General features: G+C 29.7%; 1 protein-coding gene across 3 annotated transcripts in view; it reads right to left on the bottom strand.

Annotated features, from left to right (window-relative positions):
• LOC143252306 (mitogen-activated protein kinase kinase kinase kinase 5-like) overlaps window positions 1-20,820 on the bottom strand; it is a 71,870-nt gene that overhangs the window by 32,014 nt on the left and 19,036 nt on the right. For all 3 annotated transcript variants that reach the window (XR_013028929.1, XM_076504231.1, XM_076504232.1), the window contains exons 6-13: window positions 19,551-19,623; window positions 16,215-16,409; window positions 14,066-14,147; window positions 9,934-10,041; window positions 9,092-9,170; window positions 7,699-7,757; window positions 3,604-3,648; window positions 1,705-1,781 (exon numbers count right to left, since the gene is read on the bottom strand). Coding sequence is in view for 2 of the 3 variants with exons in the window: in XM_076504231.1 (XP_076360346.1) it covers window positions 1,705-1,781; window positions 3,604-3,648; window positions 7,699-7,757; window positions 9,092-9,170; window positions 9,934-10,041; window positions 14,066-14,147; window positions 16,215-16,409; window positions 19,551-19,623 (718 nt within the window). In the remaining variant the exon portion in view is untranslated. The remainder of the gene's footprint in view (window positions 1-1,704; window positions 1,782-3,603; window positions 3,649-7,698; window positions 7,758-9,091; window positions 9,171-9,933; window positions 10,042-14,065; window positions 14,148-16,214; window positions 16,410-19,550; window positions 19,624-20,820) is intronic.

Below are 20,820 nucleotides of genomic sequence, written 5' to 3'. Positions count from 1 at the left end.
GTCAGGAAGTTGGAAACAGTGCTGTCAACTGTTAATGACACCTAACTTTTTTTTATATACTAGTAGTAAAATTGCACTAAAGTTTTTATTTAATTAAACAATTCACTAAGGAACAGAGAATAACAACATGTAAAAAATGGACAATGTTCCATAAATATTACAATTTTTTTATTTCTTTCCAGCTATGCAACAAGAGTTTTTAATAATTTAGCTTTTCAATGTGTTTCTTATGAGTGTTTGAGTGTGTCTTCTTATAGCAAAGACAGATCGGGCTATCTGCTGAGCCACCGAGGGGAATTGAATCCGATTTTACCATTGTAAATCCGTAGACCTACCACTACACTAGCGTTGGGCATTTCTTGTTGGAATAAAGTTTAAATTGGAAGTGAAATATACAGTTTTCTCTAAAGAAAACAATAATATATTACTTTATTTGATAAATTAAACCTCGGCTTTCTAACAGTTATAAATAACAGTACTACATGTTAGAGAACATCCAAGACAGAACTATTAGAGGTTTTCTAATATATTATTTCTTAGATTAAACCTTCACTTTCTACCAGTTTTAAATAACACTGTACTAAATGCTAGAGAATTTCTGAGAGAGAGGATGTGACCTGTGTATGAAAGAGGTCTGGTTTTCTATTTTGTGGCTCCATAACTAAATAAGATTGAAGACTATAAAATGTATACTTTGCTTGAGCAAAGATATCATTGTAATAAGCAAGTTGTTTTAAATTTCATACTGCTTAGTAAATAAATCAGAGAAGAGGAGATGCCTGGTGGAGAATGGAACAGTTATCGTACTAGGGGAAATTCAGGAGCGTTATTATATTGCCTTATGAAATTAAGAATTTAAAATGTACATACTACTAAAATTTTGATTATTAGCTAAGTTTTTATGCTGTATTTATTCACATACCACAACAGGAAGTACTTTAATAAAATTTGGAATTTAACTTACTACGTCCTTTTGACACGTGCAAAAAAGATGCCTGTAGTAAAAATGTTAAACCAACAGCTGTTACAAAATTGCATACAGGAACTTTTGAACAAGTGAAAAAAAGACTAGTTGAACATTTACTCCAGTATTAAACATTACAAGTCAACTTCATGACTTCAATAATTTCAGTTTATTTAAAAATTATTAAAAAACTAAATGCAAGATATATGTGCAATGTATAAAATTTATACATTCTCCAATTTAGTCAGTACATCTGCTGTGACAAAGGATTAAAACAAATAAAGAAATTTTATATATTATTATTATCAACAGTCAAGTTCCCAACTATGAAAAGTGTAAAAGTACATACAAATAAATGTTTATGCCATAATGGTATCTCCTTCATGTTCTGACCAACAAACACTTTTATTATTAACACAGTGTGTGAATGTTGAAATTCATACTTTGTTCAAGTGTAAAAGTTCTAAAGAACTTCAACCTCAGGCAGTCTCCAACTTGGTCAGTACATTTCAAGCAACAGAAGTTTAAACAACAAATATGGAAGATTTTTACAATTGAAATATTTACTTAACCGTTAACATTAAAAACACAAAAATGTAATATGTAGCATATAATTTTGCCTTTAAAATCTTGTGTACAGAAAAAGGTTTGATTTTTGAAGAAACATTTTATCAGTTGTTGAATAATTCTCATGTATGACTTAGTTGTGATACATTCAACACTGTTAGACATGAACTAACCTGTGAATGACTTCAGCATCGGAATCCTGTTCCATCCAAGCTGTGGCTAAATCATAGTGGCTTTCTGATCCAATGTCCTGTGAAAATACACATGCAAGTTTAGACTCAAAATCATACTCTAACAGATATCAAACTTATTTTGTTAATGATATACACTCGGGATAAATGTTTCAATGTAATTTAATTATTCAAAGCTATGAAATTAACACGTTCGTTACTTTACACGTAATGTGAAAGTTAAGAGTCACGTATTCTTGAAGTGTAAGGATCTTAGAAACTTTGGCCTTAAACTGTCTTCAACTTCATCATCTCATGAAAGACAATAAACAAGTGGGAGAAGTTTGTTATGAATAGTCAGGTTGGTAACTGTCAAAAACATTGAAAAAAAGGTGTGTTAGTTGTAATGCTTTCTCCTTCACATACTGATCAAGAACCAGATGAGTACCCAGTTGGTATGGTTGAGTCTTTATTTTAGCACTATAGTGTTTCTTTTAAATTTGGTTATATAGAGGTTTATACTGAAAAATTGTACTTGTGAGAGAAAGGTAGCAAAATATAAACACCAAAATATACTTTTTAATGGTACTATTAGAAGAAGTATGAATTTTAATGCAAAGAATATTTATTGAGGTGCATTCAAGTAAATCATACAGCAGTACACATGTCATATTAAAGACCATTTGCTAAGATACCATCATCTTTACACTAATACAGCACACAAGTTTGTGTGACATGCTCTCTACAATGGCACTTATGGAATGATGAAACTGTTGTTTGTCTGGGTGTTAAAGTGCTATGTCAGAGATATTTTTTTCGTTTTGCCAAAAAAATCTAAAATTCAGTGAAATTGACTATAAACTTCTCTCAACTACAGGAGAAAGGCATGGGTTTGGTCTAAATTCATGCTCCAAATTACCTGAATTACTTCACCTGCCAGAAGACATTTACAATGTGATGGTCCTTGGCACATTAATATATAATCAAAAGCACCAAATATAAAATAAGCAGGACAATGGTTCAAGGAAGAACAAAAAAACATTTCTTAATACAACTGGGTAATTAATTGATTTCATGAATTAACTAAATTATCTATGAGCACTGATCACATCAGTTTAGTGTAATTTTGTAATATTTCTTCTAGTTGGGAGTGTAGAATGTTTTCCCACTGAAATGCACAATGCAATTAAATTCCTCATTCTTGCTTCTCCATTAGTTATCTTTAGACAAGTTAGCACAGAGAGCCAATAAATATTCTATGTTATAAAGTCAATGTCCAGTGTTTTACTTTTGCTCTTAAAACGGTGATAAAGAGCTTGTACCCTATGCTTAATTGTTCTAGTTCTGTGCTGCACTGCACGTTTTCTAAATAACCTGTGACCTGGTAGATTAAGATATTCCAAGAGAATGAAATACATACTGCACAAGATTTAATGTTTTATTACTTTTTTTAAAAAAATGGAATTTTAAAATAAAACTTTTTTCTGTTCACTGGATCTACAAATTTGTTTGTGTTTGTAAGAATTTCACATTGTCAGTATCATGCAAACATCCTTAGTCATGAAATTATTGCTTATTGATCTGAAACAGATGTATCCTTTGTGTTTACTGTATAACTAAGAGATAAAATGCATTTTATCTGATTCAGATTTCAGAACCCTAGGACATTATTTAGAATGTTACATGTAAACTAAACATTTACAAAGAAGTACAATTTTGAGCATTAGTGACATACTACAACCAGCAAAAACTGATGTATGAAGTATATTTTTTCATTGATTAAATAAATATCTAAAGGGAGAAGAATCCAGCAATACACTTAGTACCATTAACACTTACGTACAGTCAACATAGAACTTAATGGATTAAAAAAACTTTAATAAAAACCAGAAAAATGCTCACCTCAGAAATTCCCCAAGCTTGTGATATATCACACTGTCCAGTGTCCTACAAGATAAATTATTATATAAAAATTATGTAACATTACTGTATATAATATTCATATTGAACAAATTAGTAAAAAAAAATACCAAAAGGACAAATTCTAAATGAACAACTATTTAAAACACTTTTTCAATACTAAAAAGTACATCAATATAGTGCAATTTTTGCTTGGTCACAGATTTAGTAATAAAACTTATAATAACCTACAATTTCCATAAAATTTTCTTCATGGCCATAAGTTTTACAGAGGCCAAGAATCTTAGATTCATGAAAAAATAAATGAAAATGTGGATAGCTAAAGTAAACCAATTGTGGCATTAATTTTTATTTTAAAATCATTCTAATGGTTTACATCCCAGTTAAAAACCACATTTATAATATTTAAATTTTATTAACAACTATAAGTAATTAATGCTATTTAGAAAACTACAGCAGAAAAATTTTAAAAAGATCTCAGAGAAGAATATATAAACATACTGCACTATAACACTACAAGAGGGTGTCTCAGGATATAGCTGTTATACTGTTTTCATTCCAAAATAAGAAAGAATACATTGAACTTGTACATTCAAAGTATAGATACATGTACCTATTTAACTATTTAAATCATGAAAATTTCTTTTATAAAAACAATTTTTACTCGTAATGCATGACACTGAGATCAATGTAGCATCTTTAACTTGGTGATCACTGAAGGCATTAGCAGTGAATATCATTTGTCTTAATTTCCGAATTGAGACAAGTCATATGAAAATTATATTAAAATTATTAATTAAAAGTGGTTGTATCTACAATAACTATGCATTTTCTAAAAAAAACATTTTCAGAAAATAATAAAATGGCTTCAAATGCATTTTTTAAACATTAACAGGTCATTGAGAAGTTATTATTAAATAATATTTCTATCATTAAATTATTAATTTCCTTTATATATCAGCCCTAATGCAGAGCTATAACTTATAATAACTAAGAACACAACATTTAATTATTCTGCGAGTTCTAAACATTGAGGTTCAAAAACAAGACTAACCTGTCAAATAAAAGGTTTAGTTTACTGAAGTCAGTAAATAGCTAAAAAACGAATTATTAATCATATGTATTATAATGTTATGGAGAAAATATCAAAAATAAACAGATATAAAGTGAACAATGTAGACCTCTTTGAAAACATTCTATAATAATTTTTTTTTTTTACTTTATTACAAGTTACAAATTTTACAGTAAAATTTGTAATGAAAAACAGGTATAATGTTTTGATAGCTCATGCAATCACTTTCAAGTACACAAGTTTTATAATTTTATTCAGTTCTGTATGTTTTTATGATTTATAATTGATCTTCAAATTATATTTCTTTTATGCTTACTTGGTTTACCTATCACTCTGTATTAGTCTTCTGTGGTCTTCACAGACCCCAAATATCTTATAAACATCAGTACCAACAGGTATCAGCACATACATGCTTGTTGTTTTTAAGTAGTTTCAGTGTACGGCTCATTTGTGTCAAATTGTAACACTTAGTTTACATGGTAAAAGAAAGAAAAGTTCATTTATTGATTAATAAAAGAAGACATTTTAAGTGTTAAGGTCTTTTGTTTCCCAAATAATAGTTTATTATTATTTAAACATTTTACTTTTTAATGATGGGGTCTGTTGAGGTCCCGAAAAAGTAACTTTTTTTTTTTAACAGAAGACTAATGCAGAGTTAATTGATTAATTATTTTTGTGTATTTTACAATACACCTATGTAATTTACAGAATATATGAAATTTTAAACTTATTTGAATTGACAATGAAGTTGACAACTTCTGTCAGATTAAAAACATTTTTATATATCATAGATACATATATTTTTATGAACAGAAATGAATATGAAATTCAAGATGCCCAGAAATTATAACGATACAATTATTTACTGATGTTACAGAGTAGCCTTGATGAGCCTCTGTTACAATGGCTATTAAAAACCAACGGAAAAATTGGGATAAACAGCGACATGCACGCATAAAATACTATGGCAGCATGATATGGGTCCAAAAATAATAAGTACATTTAGAAGTAAATGTTATCCACTTTATTAAACCAATATCAGGATACCCTACATACAGTACTGTATTTAAACAAAAATTTCAAGAAAGCTAAACAATTCATTTACACTTAACCTTAATAAAAAACTGTTTCATCAGTTTAATTTCTAATTATTTCTTTTATCAGAATAAAATTGTTTCATTCCTACACTTTATTTTTCATATGCTAAAATGAATTTAAAACAATTACTATAGCCTAGTGTCCCTGTAAATGGTAAACAAGTAGACATCTGTTAACCCTTAAACAGCAGGAATGTTGTAGGTAGCAGCATCAATTGACAACAGCCATTGTGTAAGGGTTAATAGATAAATATGAGGTAAACATCGCTTGGAAGATTACCCCTTTAGAAACTAATATACTATTGTAATTTTGATGACATTAGAAGAAAATGACCTTACAATATCTGTGAATGAATGGGCTAACAAAACATAGTATACTATACAGATTAGCAAGGTAAAAAGACAGGTGTAAATTGTGATTACAAAACACCTATATCCCCAATTATGTTCAAATTTCCTTCAATTTGATAATCTTGTACCTGTCGACAAGATTGAGGTGGATTTTCTGTATACCAGTGACCTTTGGACTTTTAACCCTTAACCTTCAAAAGTTAATCAGGTCTAGATATTTCTATTTAGTTTTTTATTTTTTTAAATATAAGTTTAGTCAATATCCATTCATCCTGTACTGAAATGTGATGTCCATATGGTTGGGGGAAGATTTTCAATGTATCATTGGCATTTTGAAATTTAACCAATTATTTTCAAATGTTTACCAGATTTAGTACTTTTTGTGTTGTACCTGTTGTGTAAGTTTGGCTAAAATCCATCCATCCCTCCATCCTGTAGATAGGATGAAATAGCCAAACACATCAGGGGCAAACTAAGCTCTGAAACACTTGAGGCACAGTGGAGGCACAACAATGTTAATAATATTCTTTGAGTATGCAACTATATTTTGTATAATATTTAATTCTGAAGTATAATTTTAACAAGAAAAAATTTTCTATTTTTTACACTTCTCTAAATTTTTTTATTATAGCAAAATCTGTTCAACAAACTGATTATTTATAGAACATAACTTTACAGCACTAAATGCTTTTTTCTGCATTAATGTCCTACACGAGATACCTTTAAATAACAAGTCAATGTTATTTACTCTAATCATTTCTCTGCTTTTTCAAAAATTATCACAAGTTGCTTTTATTCTAGCAGAACCTGACATAAAATATGGCCAACACAGACTTTTTTCTTTTTTTTATATAACCAAATTTTGGTCTTAAAACATGCATAAATTCATCTGAAAACTGCATGAAAAATCTGTGCAAATTTTTCACATGGAGAAATATTTTTTTGCAGGTCAAAGTTAGGCCTATATAATGTACTTTTAGTGTGAAAAAAACTACTATTAAGCTTTGAATATATACACTAAAGACATGTATTAGCAATATTAAATAATAATTCAATGAAACTACATAAACTGTTTGCATGATTTTGTTAGAAAATGCAAACTTCAATATCTTAGGACAAAGGATCAGAGGCCTTAAGAATTTTAAGGTGAATGTGACAAACATATTTAATATTAAAGTCTCTATTCAAAGTCTAAAATGAAAACAGGTTAGAATCATTGTATATGATTAATTTAGTATCATGTTTGGAAATCAACAATCACATATGGATATACAACTATCTAATAAGTTTAATACAATAAACAAATACATTTATGACAAGAGTACTGCAGGACATTGCATGAAGACAGTCACAAGTATCAATGATAATTTTAACGCTCAGCTGCTGCATCTACTATTTGTATACTATTATTGCTGCAGCTGTCCTTGCTGCTCTTACTGTTTTTTCTGTCAGTGACTTGATTTAGTTTTGTTTCTTTTCATCACAGTTAAGATATCATGACAAATATATATGTAAAAACTGTTGGTTTGGGTTTACACCTTTAAAACAAATTCTTACCTGATCTGTTGCTGTTGATAATTCAGTCAACAAAGGAGGTTCAAAATTTAGGCTTTCCACTAGTTAGAAAAATAAACATACACCTCTTAAACAGTTTATCACTTATTTCCAAAACATAAAATTAAATACTTTTCCATTTAGACAAACAAATTACTATTAATAAATATCACTAGTTTACTTGAGCATAAACCTTTTAGTTGTTTGCAATAATTTATATTAAGTAAATGTTAGTTATTTCATCCAATTAAAGTCCATAGATTAGATGTTTAAACTTTTCATTTATTAGTTAAAAAATATAGTATGTAACTTTAGTTAGTATTTATGTTTAATTTTCAAAATTTCAATTCTTTAAAAATTTTTGGATCAGAAAAATGCAACTTTCAATTTCAAGGGTAAAAAAATATCATTAATTTCAAGTAAATCTTTGTAGAAATGTATTAGGTAGTCACAAGTATCCAATCACCTTAAACAGTTATATAAGTGTTAATATTATCACAAACCCCAATGTTTATATAATAAAGTTAGACTATACAAAAATCCTGTCAGTGTACATTACACAAAAGACTTTAACAAACACAAAATGTTTGATTAATGACCTTGAGCTTTAACAAACATTTGACATGCTAGCTATTAATATAATTTCACAACACAAAAACCACCTACAATAAAAACAACATGCAAGCCAGTAATTGTTAAAAAAAAAGTTAATTCCCTTTTATAATCATCTCTCCTTAAGTAAAGAATAACTTTCACACACAATTTTTTGACTGAAATGAAAACTTATATTACTTTATATAGGTAGCTACTAAAGAAAGCTAATTCAATGAGCCTCTTCACACGTTTTACAATTTATAAAGTAAAACAGTAATCAAATTCTCTTGAATAAATATCAAGCTTTTTTGTTGGTTGTTTTAAAGTACTTTCAACTACACAATATATACTACTAATGTAGTTTAGTACATATTTAACTATCCACATTACATGTGACTAACAATGTACTCCCCAGCAACAAAACCACCACAGAGATTTAAATATAATGGTCAAAATCATGATCCTGAATATTAATTTTCTTTATCAGATTTCTTATCACCTAACTTGCAATCAAAAACCTGCAGCATTGCCTCTGTAAAAACGGGAAAATGTTTTGTCAAAATTATTAACACTATACATGACTAATGCAGCATACAAGAGCACAACAGAAGTACAGAACGTTTTTAAAACAAGTGAAATCAATGCTCTTGGATACAAATCTCCTAAATAAATTTCTTAGCACCATTACACATTATTATCATCAACAGATACTAACTGCATATGCTTGCAAACAAGTTATTGTTGTAACTTGCAAAGCATACACACCATTCATGCAATACATATAACTGTTCATTATACATACTGTGAAGTTCTGACTTGGTTCTCTGCTTCATTTTATCTGATCTTTTAGATGTAATTCGTTGTGGTACATCAGGTATAGCCTTTCATACACGAGTAAAAAAGAAAATATAATATTCTATTAATTTGATTATATGAATACTTGTTCTTCAAGAATTAGTCACCATACAAAGTATGCACATACACATTTGTGTTATTTCTTTAAATAATTTTTTTTCTAGTTTCTTATAACACTTATATGAAGAATAAGAATTATTAACTTTATTGAAACAAATACTATAATTTATATTCAAAATGGAAGAATCTTCATAAAAATCCAGATTGCTACTGTTTAAATTATTTAACAGAAACACTTATGTTAAATTGATTAAAAACTGCATTAAACGTGGTTATAATATGTATGTTCACTCAACATTTAATATACCCTTACTCACATTCACATATCCCTTGTAAGTGTATATACTCACTTCAAACAATGTTGATCCATCACATGTATTATCTATTTATAAAATGTATTCTATATGCAGATTTCATGCATATAGTTACACCTTGTTATATCAAAAGTTCATTAAATATTGAATGTATTTAAAGTACAGAAACTTGTCATGAAAAACAAAATTTTATCTTACTTGACTACTACTTGACTGATCTTCACAAATTCTTTATATTTATTTTCGTTCAGGATTATTTAACTTTTATCATAGTTTTACATCACAAATGTACTCTTCTTGATGAAATAATCACATATTTAATTGTTTGTTGATTTATGTACCGTACTGAATTTTAATTGAGATGAAAACTGAGAGATTCACAATGTATCATAAAAAAAGATGAAGAAAAAATTACCCCCTCATCATCAAGATCAAAGTCTGCAAAATGATGATGTGGATTATTTGCTTTATCAAGAAGTTCTTTGGCTAATCGTTTGGGTAAATTTCCTTGTAGAAATGGATGCTATAGAATTAAATAACAAATATTTTTTTCAAATAAAACATAATTACAGATACAAGAATGAAAAACATTATCCAAAAATCAAAATATTAAAAACAATTACACAATAAAAAAAACAATACTCAAAAAAATCTCAAGATCTATACACAGGTTTTTCTGATTAGAAATACAAGAAATTAAATATCAGTTATTTACACTTACACTCAATGTAAATAACAGAAAACCTATTCTCAAATTTCAGCAACTAATATTACTGTAAAATTTAGTTAGTTCAAAAGCAGTTAACAAGAAAAACAGCTAATCAACCATTAGTAACTTTTATTTTTTATTTAATATAAATAAAGCTTACTATAAGCAAATTTCAACCAAGAGATGAAAATTCTAACACTTTAAACACATAATGTTTATGGGATTAGAGATCTATGTCAAACAGTTGCGCAAGAAAAAAAAAATCTGGATTAAGTCGTTTATTAATAAACCACGAAAATAAACAGTTAGAACCTTGCCACACATTTTATGCACCAAGAAAACCTCAAAATTAATTAGAGAGATCATAAAATATTTATCACGACTGATAAAAATATGGAAAATACATTACATTTACACAAATGTTTAGTAAGTTGACAGCCAAATTTAATTAGACTTTATGATGAAAATTACTTTAAAACTAAAGTTATTAATTGTATATGATTCTTATTAAAATATACTGATTACAGACAGAAACATTCATACAGTGGAGCCCCTCACTAACGACTTCAATAATGCCTCGACAAAAAGGTCGTTAATGAGGGGGAGTTGTTAGTGAGGGGTGGATACCCAATTCTTTACCAAGATTTAAATTATGTACATTTTTATAATAGGCAATCAGTCTCTGTTCAGTTTAAGGGTATGGAGTATTTAAAAACGAAATAAAAAATGCGGTAATATGTAATGCAAAATATATTTTCACTAGTTCTCACTACTTTACCTTGATTTTATGAGGCTATTAAATGTTTAAACACAAGTCTATTCACCATTCTGTACACAAAAAATGTTCAAATGCAGGTTTAAAATATGATCCTAAAATACATTTCTTAAAAAAATCACTGTAAAATGTTACACGCAAAAGTGTTCAAATACTGACTGGATATACGATCGTAAACTAAAGAAATCACTAATGTTCATGCAAACTTAAAATACGATCATAAAAGACATTTTCTTAAATCACTAATGCTCATACAGACTTAAAATGTGATGATAAAATACATTTTTATAAAGAAATCACTGTAGAAGAAATGCTACACACGCACAAAAATGATCAAATACAAACTTAAAATACGATAAGAAACTACATTTTCTTAAAGAAATCACTAATTTTTGTTTGTTTTTTCTTTGAAAATTGTACAGTTTCAATGTCTTTGCTCACTGCTACCATGCAATCTACAATGTCCATTTTGCCGTATTTGAGACCAAACTGTAAAAGTTTTTCTGCATATGACATTGCATTGGCTCAGTCAATTGGCTCGAAAGACTCTACAGTTGTGTCATCACATTCTTCACCATCATCACTCTCGATTTCTTCAGGACACGCGATAAAATTGTCAGAAACTGAATCATCACAAACTGGAGTTTCGTTGTCGAAGTTGACATATTCGCCAAGAGTTACACCATTCAAGACAGGCCTGAAGTCGGGGTCAGATTGGTTTTCTGAAACATTGTCTTCACTTTCATTTGACACTTCGCCCAAACAGAAGTTAAAGCTGAATTGTGGAAGTCTTAACTCGAAGCCAAGCAACGCGCAACCACACAATTGCGTTCAGAACAGTGATTTTTTTGCACAACTCGGGACCTGTAGCCGTCTGGTCGTTATCCATGTGAAACAAAAGTTGTCTCAAGAATGTTTTGCGATACAGCAGTTTGACAGTCTGAATAACTCCGGCGTCACAAGCCTGTAGCTTAGAAGTTGCATTAGGAGGAAGTAAAATGATTTTTACATTAGATAAAGGGATTGCAACATGGGCAGTGCAGTTGTCGATAAAAAGCAGAACATTGTGTTTCTGAAGTTTCATTTTGTGTTGTTAAATTCTTTTGCTCATTCGGTAAATATGGGAATTGTCATCCAGGCTTTTCGGTTGTGATAATAATCTACACCCAATGAATTCATATCAGAATTACGAAAGCAATGCGGCTTAACACTATGACCAATAACAAGTGGCCGAACTTTCTCTCCCGACATGCTACAGCAAAGCATTACTGTAACTCTTTCTTTCAAACTTTTACACGGATGTCGTTCCTCCCTTCTTGACCATTGATTTCGTTGGAAGTGATCTGTATTGTATCCCAGTCTCATCAGCGTTAAATATGTCATTAGGGGAATAGCCTTCACAGATGGATGGGAGACGATTAGTCCAATCTTCAACTGCTTCTTGAGAAACTTCAGCACTTTCACCACAGTGAATAGCTGCTTTGATATTATGCCTTTTTACGAATCTATCTTACCATCCATTGCTAGCAGAGAAGCCTTCATTGCCAAGCTGAGACGCCAATATTAATGCTTTTTCTTGAATTAGTTTCCCGGTAATTGGTAGATTCCTGGATATTGTATTCACAAACCACTGCCACACCTTCTCATCCAACTCGTCGTATAGGCATCTTCTCTTGTTCTGCTTTTTTTCTGGATTTTCGCCTGTTTCCACTTTTTCAAAATTTTTTCTTTCTCTTTAATGATTGTCTGAATTTGGGTTTTACCAACTCCAAGATCCATGGCGATTTTTATTGCAATTTCCCCTTTGTCGTGTCATTTAATGACGGAAACTCTCTCTTCTAAGTTAAGCAACTTTATCTTCGACGTTCTGGTGAAATATGAGTCTGTGTTATGAGGAATCTTCATATTATGCACACTAATCCTGTCTGTTAAATAATCCGATTTAGTGTTCCTAATTCATTATGTACTATAGAATAAGCGCACTGAGCGCATTGAAAATGAGATTAATTTACCAATGAAAATTAATCTTCTTTTCGATTCGATGCACTGGAAATAGATTTATTGTTGAAGTAGATTACGTAATACTGTTTAACTACGGAATAATTAAACTCATTTGTAATATGCCATAAATGAGAAGGCAGACCGCTATGTAACTTCACAGAATATGCCACATAATAATGTCACTTAGTCGTTAGTGAGAGGTAAAATAATTAAAATTGTTCAATTTGGTAGGTTGTTAGTCACGTTTGAAGGGAAGTCGTCCACGAGGGGTCAATTTAATGCAAACAGGGTACCGTCAAAAATTTTCCGGTCGTATGACAGGGGAAGTCGTTAGTGAGGGGCTCCACTGTATTATAGATTTATATACATACATAATCATGATAGAGCCACTTCTAATATGATCTGAAAGCTTGTTTCTAATACTATTTAGATACAGAAAGGATCACAAAGATTCAAAAGTTTGTTTATATTTTACTTTCATACAAAGTTACACGAGAACTATCTGTGCTAGTCGACCCTAATTTAGCAGTGTAAGACTGGAGGGAAGGCAGCTAATCATCACCACCCACTGCCAACTCTTAGGATGCTCTTTTACTAACAAATAGTTGGATTGACCATCACATTATAATAACCCCACAGCTTAAAAAATGAGCATGTTTGGGGTGATGGGGATTCGAATCCACGACCCTGAGATTATGAATAATAATAACCTATTTAAAACACTTTTTAATACATTAAGTTTTTAATAAAATAAGCACTAATAGCAATTTATAATACAACCATATATTACACTGAATGATAGCATACTCTTACTTAAAGCCTGAAACATTCTCAGTTTTGTATATTTAATGTGTCATTAACTACACAATCTCATGTTGCTGCTTTGATTCTTTAACATGCATCACTATCCCACATCATCAACACGTAACGTAAAGCCCAAAGTACTTGTGATTATGTAAGGTTATAACCTTTGTCACTAAAAAAACAATCACATGTAAAAATTCACAACTGAAATAACTATTGGTAATATCTCTTGAACAAATAAGCACAAATTTATTTTACCAAAAGAAGTCTTTCAGCTGTAGGTCGTTTTTTTGGATTTTTTGTTAAGGCTACTTTCACAAAATGGTGGAAATTTGGAGACCTAAAAAATTGAAAAGTTCTCTCTTTGGCAATATACTGTTTTTGCTTAACTTAAAAAAAATTTTTTTTATAAAGTTTCAAGAAATTACACTAACAATAATCTTAATGTACAAAACTTTTAATTTTAATAATTGTTTTTACAGAAAACAAAACATATGAAACATTCTTATTAATAATTTTTTTCAGTACATTTTTAGTTTTTAAATACCTTAACTCTGACAAAGCTAATTAACTTAATAAAATAATATCTGTCATTCCTCTTAGTTCATTTTTAACAAATCCATATGATGAACAGTTACATGATCAAAAATTCAAATGAATGGCCATTCTGCTTATTCTCAAACATTTTGTTGAAGTGCTTTTTCATTTTATAGATTAGGAATATTTCATTTAAATATAGAGTATGGTAGCAATGAACAGCAAAGGCAGACTGGCACTGATGTTGCAAACTTTAATTTTGAACACTGATGAGGTTTTGACATATCCTGAAACACAGTTACCGTAAGACAATGTTTGTTCCAGGAGCACCCCATACACTTTCAATGAGATTAAAGTGTGGTTAGCATGCTGGCCATTCCATCCAGATAATACCCTCTTCTTCAAGAAATCTTACAACCAGTTTAGTACACTAGTAACAAGTGGTATTTATTAAAATAAAGTGAAGGTAAAGTTAAAAAACGTGGCAACACAAAAGGTTACAGGATATGTTCCCTATAATTTGTGGCATTAAATGTAATATTCAGCACAACAAAAAGTCAGTACACCCATCAATGCTTATTCCTGTCCACATTATAGCCCCACCATCATTATACGTCACTGTACAAAACTAGAGTTGGATTTCCTTTCAGATCTTTTTCAAGTAAGTATACATATTTCATCTGTGAAAGGAATGTCACTCCATACTGACCTTGGTTCACTGAAATGTATGCATCAACGTAGGCCAGCTGTTTTGAACTTTACTATAAAGAATACAGTATACACTTCATTGCACTGGATATCACGCATACAAATAGCAACCATGCAAAGACTGTTTCTAACCATTTATACACTAAAATGTCATCCATCTACAGCAAACAACATTTCATTCAGTCTGAAAAACAGGCACACTATACCTGCAGCAAGTCAATGGGACAGATAATGATCATCTGATTGTGCTGTTGATGGAGGTCTGCTTTGGTCAAACATCCAAGTAAATTGTACCATTTGTTCAGAAGTGGCTCTCAATAATACTGGCTCATGTTAGCTGGTTTTCATTCATACAATGATCATAAACATGAATAAAACATTTGTCAACCTGGAACACTTTAAACTCTTATGACTGACTTTAAAATTACAAATGAAATAAGATAAAGTAAAAACACCATATAACAGAATAATAACTGATCAGATATTTGATTTGTATAACAATGAACCAAGGAGAAAAAATTGTTTTACTTTGATATAACATCAAAATTTGATACTGATATTACAAATTCAAAATAGTTTTGATTTTAGTATCATTAGATGTTCTACACAGAACTACTGAAATTCAAAATCTTATTTTTAAAATAACTAACTACACTTCAAATACAGACAACATAATACATTCAAAATAATTTTACACCAAGAAAACTTAGTTTGCCAGATGTTTTAACTTATTAGAAATGTGGTATTCTCAGGTTTTATTCACAGAGTATCATTATTAACAGATTAAAAATTCATACCATTGAATAATACTTGTAAAAAAAAATTGCAGCTATGATATACAATCAAGCTTCTACCCCTTTATCACTACTACAATGTAAATGAAGCAAAATAAGCAATTATATCATAACTTCAGCAGAGCAATTAGACAATATCATTAAAAAAGTACAAAGGAAAAGAATACTGACCTTTTAACTTGCTTAAGTTTGCATTTATAAAAGTTTAATTGCCAGTATTTGAAATTTAAAAACCTTAATATGTTTAACAAAGACTTACTATAAACATTCTTCAATGTGCTTACAAATTTTTTCCACTAGGTATTCTACAGGGTATACTAATATTTTACAAACACACACCAATGAAAAGAAGAACTACAGTACTATACCAATTATTTTTATCCTTAAGCGTTGGAGGCTTAAAGCCAGATTTGGACATCAAGAAAAGTGCTCGCATGGGATGAAGGTCAAACATGGGAGGCTGTAATTCTGCAAGTTCTATTGCTGTAATTCCTAAGGCCCATATATCACACTGTTGATTGTAGCCTCCTTTACGTTCTACTGCTGCAACTTCAGGAGCCATCCTGTTTTTTAAAAAAAAGAGAATAAAAACTCACTTAAAAAACATGAACACAAATTTATTTGAAAACTAAATATGACGTACAATTAATAAACAATTTATCAACAAAGAAACATAATCAGTAAAGTTTCTTTGGGAAAAAAAAACAACTGACAATTTTAATGCTAAATTATATATGAAAAGATTTAAAGAAATAAGAATAATTAATTTTGATCATGGAGAAATTAACCAGTATACATATCTCAACACTGGATCCATCACTAACACCAAAAATGTATTAAAAGGAAAGTTATGCAACCATTATGCCTTATACTAAGTTAAATCATTATCCAGAACAAAAGGGTAATATACAGTAAAGACAGAATCGCACGGAACTGAATAAAATTTCCGACTTAAATGTAGTGAACATGCATTTCTTAATTATATATAATTTTTGACGGGAATGTTATATTTGCTTGACTCGAGGGAAGCAAGATGTTTGTGAATAAAGTTGTTATACTGTTTATGCTATATTTATTAGAATAAGAAGAAAAATAGACATTCAAAATATATAGTACACAAAATCTTAATCAAATTTATTTGAAGAAAGTGTCCAATTTCAACTGTTTCGTTTTTTTAATGAGCTTTCTCACGTGGTTAAAAGAGAATGCCAATTCTAAGGCCTTTTCATGAAGTTCATTTTCTCCCTTCATTTTTGCATACAATTTGATAATGTTGACATAACACTTACAATGAAATAGGAATTTCTATTTCCTCACTTTTTTTTCCATTTTGTTTATCTTCTGAATTTCTCACACTGTTACCATCTTGTGATTCTATTACAGATTTTAAAACAATTTCACCAGTTTCTGTTAAAACATTCCTGTCAATTGTTACAAAACTTTCCATGTTCACAGACTCATCTGTATCAATCTTCTCAATCAGAGTTTGGATTTCACTAAAATCGTCATTACAAACAATGTTTAAAAAATGAGGGTATTTAGTGGGGTTTCTTTTTTTTAAATGAGGGTATAGAGTAAATTTTCCCTAAATTTTAAAATTAGGGAAGATAGGAATTTATTTTTTTATGAGAATTATTTAAAGAGTAGAATTTTGCACTTAAAAGACAAATATATATGTCTACAAATCATGAATCTAATTTAACTGCCAAAATAATGACAGCAGAAAAAAAGAACAGAATATATTTAACCAATACTTACTGTAATAAAATGTCAGAGAAGTCATTAACACTTAAACAAATTAATTAAACAATAAATTAATATTTAATCAAAAACATTTTTCCACCTTACTCAGGTTCTAATCCTACTTGTTAATAGATGATGTAGGTGAAAGATAGTTTTCCATCTGCATTACTCAAGTTCTGCCACACAGAGGGCCTTTTATAAAAGAAATCTTAAGATAACACTGCAAAATTTTGATATTTCTGGCTTGTACAGGTTTCTGCCCTATGCAATTTCCAGCTTAGACAGGTTTTACTGTACCTCCCATTATAAGATAAGTGATATTTTTCATTCAGTTCATAATTCAAGACTAGCTATAAAAATTAACGATTTGACTCTGAGAATTGCAACAAAGGCCATAATAGATTCTTCTGAGCCAAAAAGACACTGCTGTCATATCTTGGTTCTAAAATTTGAATTAAAGTGTTCTCATCCTCTATTTATTCCTCTGATTTTGATAATTCTTGTATTTGTCCCATTTCAGTTTCTCCCATGCACAATCAGAATATTTTATTTGGCACCTTGGTTGTAAAGATGGGTTTTCTCAGAGTTCTCCTGTTTCCCCTCTCAGCAAAATTCATTCTTGTTTTTTTTATCCTTTGATCCCAGCTCTGAAAAGGTGCCACTCAACAATAATCTTAATACCATGTCAGTTTAATCTTATTTTATCAGTATATTGCAGTTGAACAATAATTTCTGCAATTTTTTTATTTATTCTTAACCTTTAGTTAAAACCAGTAGTCACACTGGTTTACAACCAGGAACTGGCTACTTTTGTCATAACCTTGGTCAGCCAAGTCAGTCTTTCCTCATCTAGCAGTCACACCTCTCCTTGAACTTTTCTTGTCTTGAAGTTCCTGCTTTCAGTATTCACATCTTTCCCTGTCATCATGAGGGTTTTCATTAGTCACACTTTGTGTATATCCATGCCTCACACACTTACCAATGCTCCCTCGAGCTCAACATTCTCACTGAACCATTTAAACTCAACTGTGTCTCTAAAAATGTTATTTAATTTACCAAATTCATTTTAGAATAACTCTTATTTCTGCAAGGAAGGTAAAAATAAAGATGTTTCTGAGCAGTCCTGGTTGTCTAACAGGGCCTCATTGAGGCTTGCTAGATTTTATAACCATAATACCCATCAAGTCAATACAATATGAATGAATTAATGCAAGATTTAGTACTGCATATAAGTAAAGAAAGTAGAAAAATTTAACTTTCAATTTTTGTGGCTACCTTCAAAATTTCCTGTGGCAAGCACTTAAGAACCACTCTAAAACTCTATGCGAACAACTGGAAACTGATACCATGGTAGAAGATATCCAAGAAGTGTGTATTAGAATATCCATCATAACCTAGCTATTACAACACATTAAATTATTCTACAAACAGAAGGCTAAATCCAAAACCTGTGAGCATAAACTTGCACTAAAGAAACAGGTCTAACAGCTATCTCAAGTTTACAGAATACTAAAATGTAAAAGCTTCATGAAACCTGAAATATTTAATGTAATCACCCATTCTTTTGACCACCACACCTAATAAAAAAGAGCATTACTCAAAATTCAGATTGCAAAATAAAGCTAAAAAATGTAGTCATCTGGATCAAATTGAGCAAACCTAAGCACATAGAATTTATCATTACAATAGCATCCTAGCATAACTTAGTCCTCAAAACTACTGTACTCACACCAAACAAAAGACTATATCTCATTTAATGACTATCTTCTTAGCTACTAAATATTCATTAAAACTTTTTTCTGTTTAATAAAAATTGATGCATATAGAAATAAATATTTAAATAGTTATATTCATAACATTATATGGTAGTACATTACTATTTTAAAGTAATTTTGTGAAGTGGGTTAGAAACATAAATACCTGTCTTAATAATAATTGCTAAAACTGATAGATTTAATTACCAGTAGGGTGTGCCAATAAATGACCTTCGTTTACTGATGGTTGCCGTTATTTGTGCAGAAACTCCAAAGTCAGCTGAAAAAAAAATTATGTATAGGATGTTTATAACATTAGACATGTAATAATTACAGTACATTCAAAATAAAATATTGAAAAAAAAGAACCCACTGCAAATGATTACCAAACATTTACATTCCTATTTAAAAAATTTCAGATATTCCTAAAAAAATAACCCGTACATGTTACACGCACCAAAAACTTGTTACAGATATTTATTACTTTGTCATAAAAATAATAACTGATGCAATCTTAGGTGTTTTGCTCAATCAATAAAAAACAATGTGACAGGTAACCCCAAAACAGAATCCAACTATAGCAAAAATGCTTAATAAAATGTACACCTAGCTTACTTTTTACTATTGGTATAAAAACATGATAATACACATGAATAACATGCACAACAATTCCCAATAAAAATCAATTTGTACAGACCCAGTTAAAATAACCAAAACACAACTAAAATTCACAAATGTATTTAAATATTACAATAAAGCAAGTGAAAAAATATCTTTTTTTTAAATCTCCAAATGTCCAAACTCATAAAAGGTATCCAGCAATACAGTATTTTCAGCTATACATGACAGAAATGAGTAAAGAAAGGTGTGAAGCTAAGGAGTATAAAAATGTATCTGTTTGAATTCAAAGTATGCTAAAAAATATCAAAAATATTAAATAAATCTAGTTGTAATTACTAATTACAAATATGTAGTATTAGTGTTAATTCAAGTTTGTATATGAAAAACTCAAGCCTAATGAAAAGGAATTTGCAAGCAAATGTAAAGATAGTGTTTTATCTACAAATAAAGCAAATTAAATGCAAGCAAATGTAAAGATAGTGTTTTATCTACAAATAAAGCAAATTAAATACAATGGGGAATTGGACCACCTGCATGTAATTTCATATGACTTGTTTAAAACAATGTTTTTTTTTTTCAATACTGGTACCCTTATGTATTTTTACTTATATTTTAAAGTTTATTATGTTGTGAAAAGAAAAAAAATATTTTATAGACTTATAGCAGTATGCATAAATCAGTGTAACAAAGTATAATAAATTACATGTGTAGTCTGCAAGTCTACATGCTTATGTTTGCTTATGGGTTATGGTGGGTATAAGTACCAGTAAGCAAATATTGTTTTAATTCATAAAGAACTGTTTGCAAATGATTAATACTTTCAATAAACTATAGCAAAATTAGCATAAAACTCAAT

This window comes from Tachypleus tridentatus, chromosome 6 (assembly GCF_004210375.1).
Source record: "Tachypleus tridentatus isolate NWPU-2018 chromosome 6, ASM421037v1, whole genome shotgun sequence".
NCBI classification, from domain to species: Eukaryota; Metazoa; Arthropoda; class Merostomata; order Xiphosura; family Limulidae; genus Tachypleus; species Tachypleus tridentatus.
This window is presented reverse-complemented; position numbering and strand designations above follow the sequence as displayed.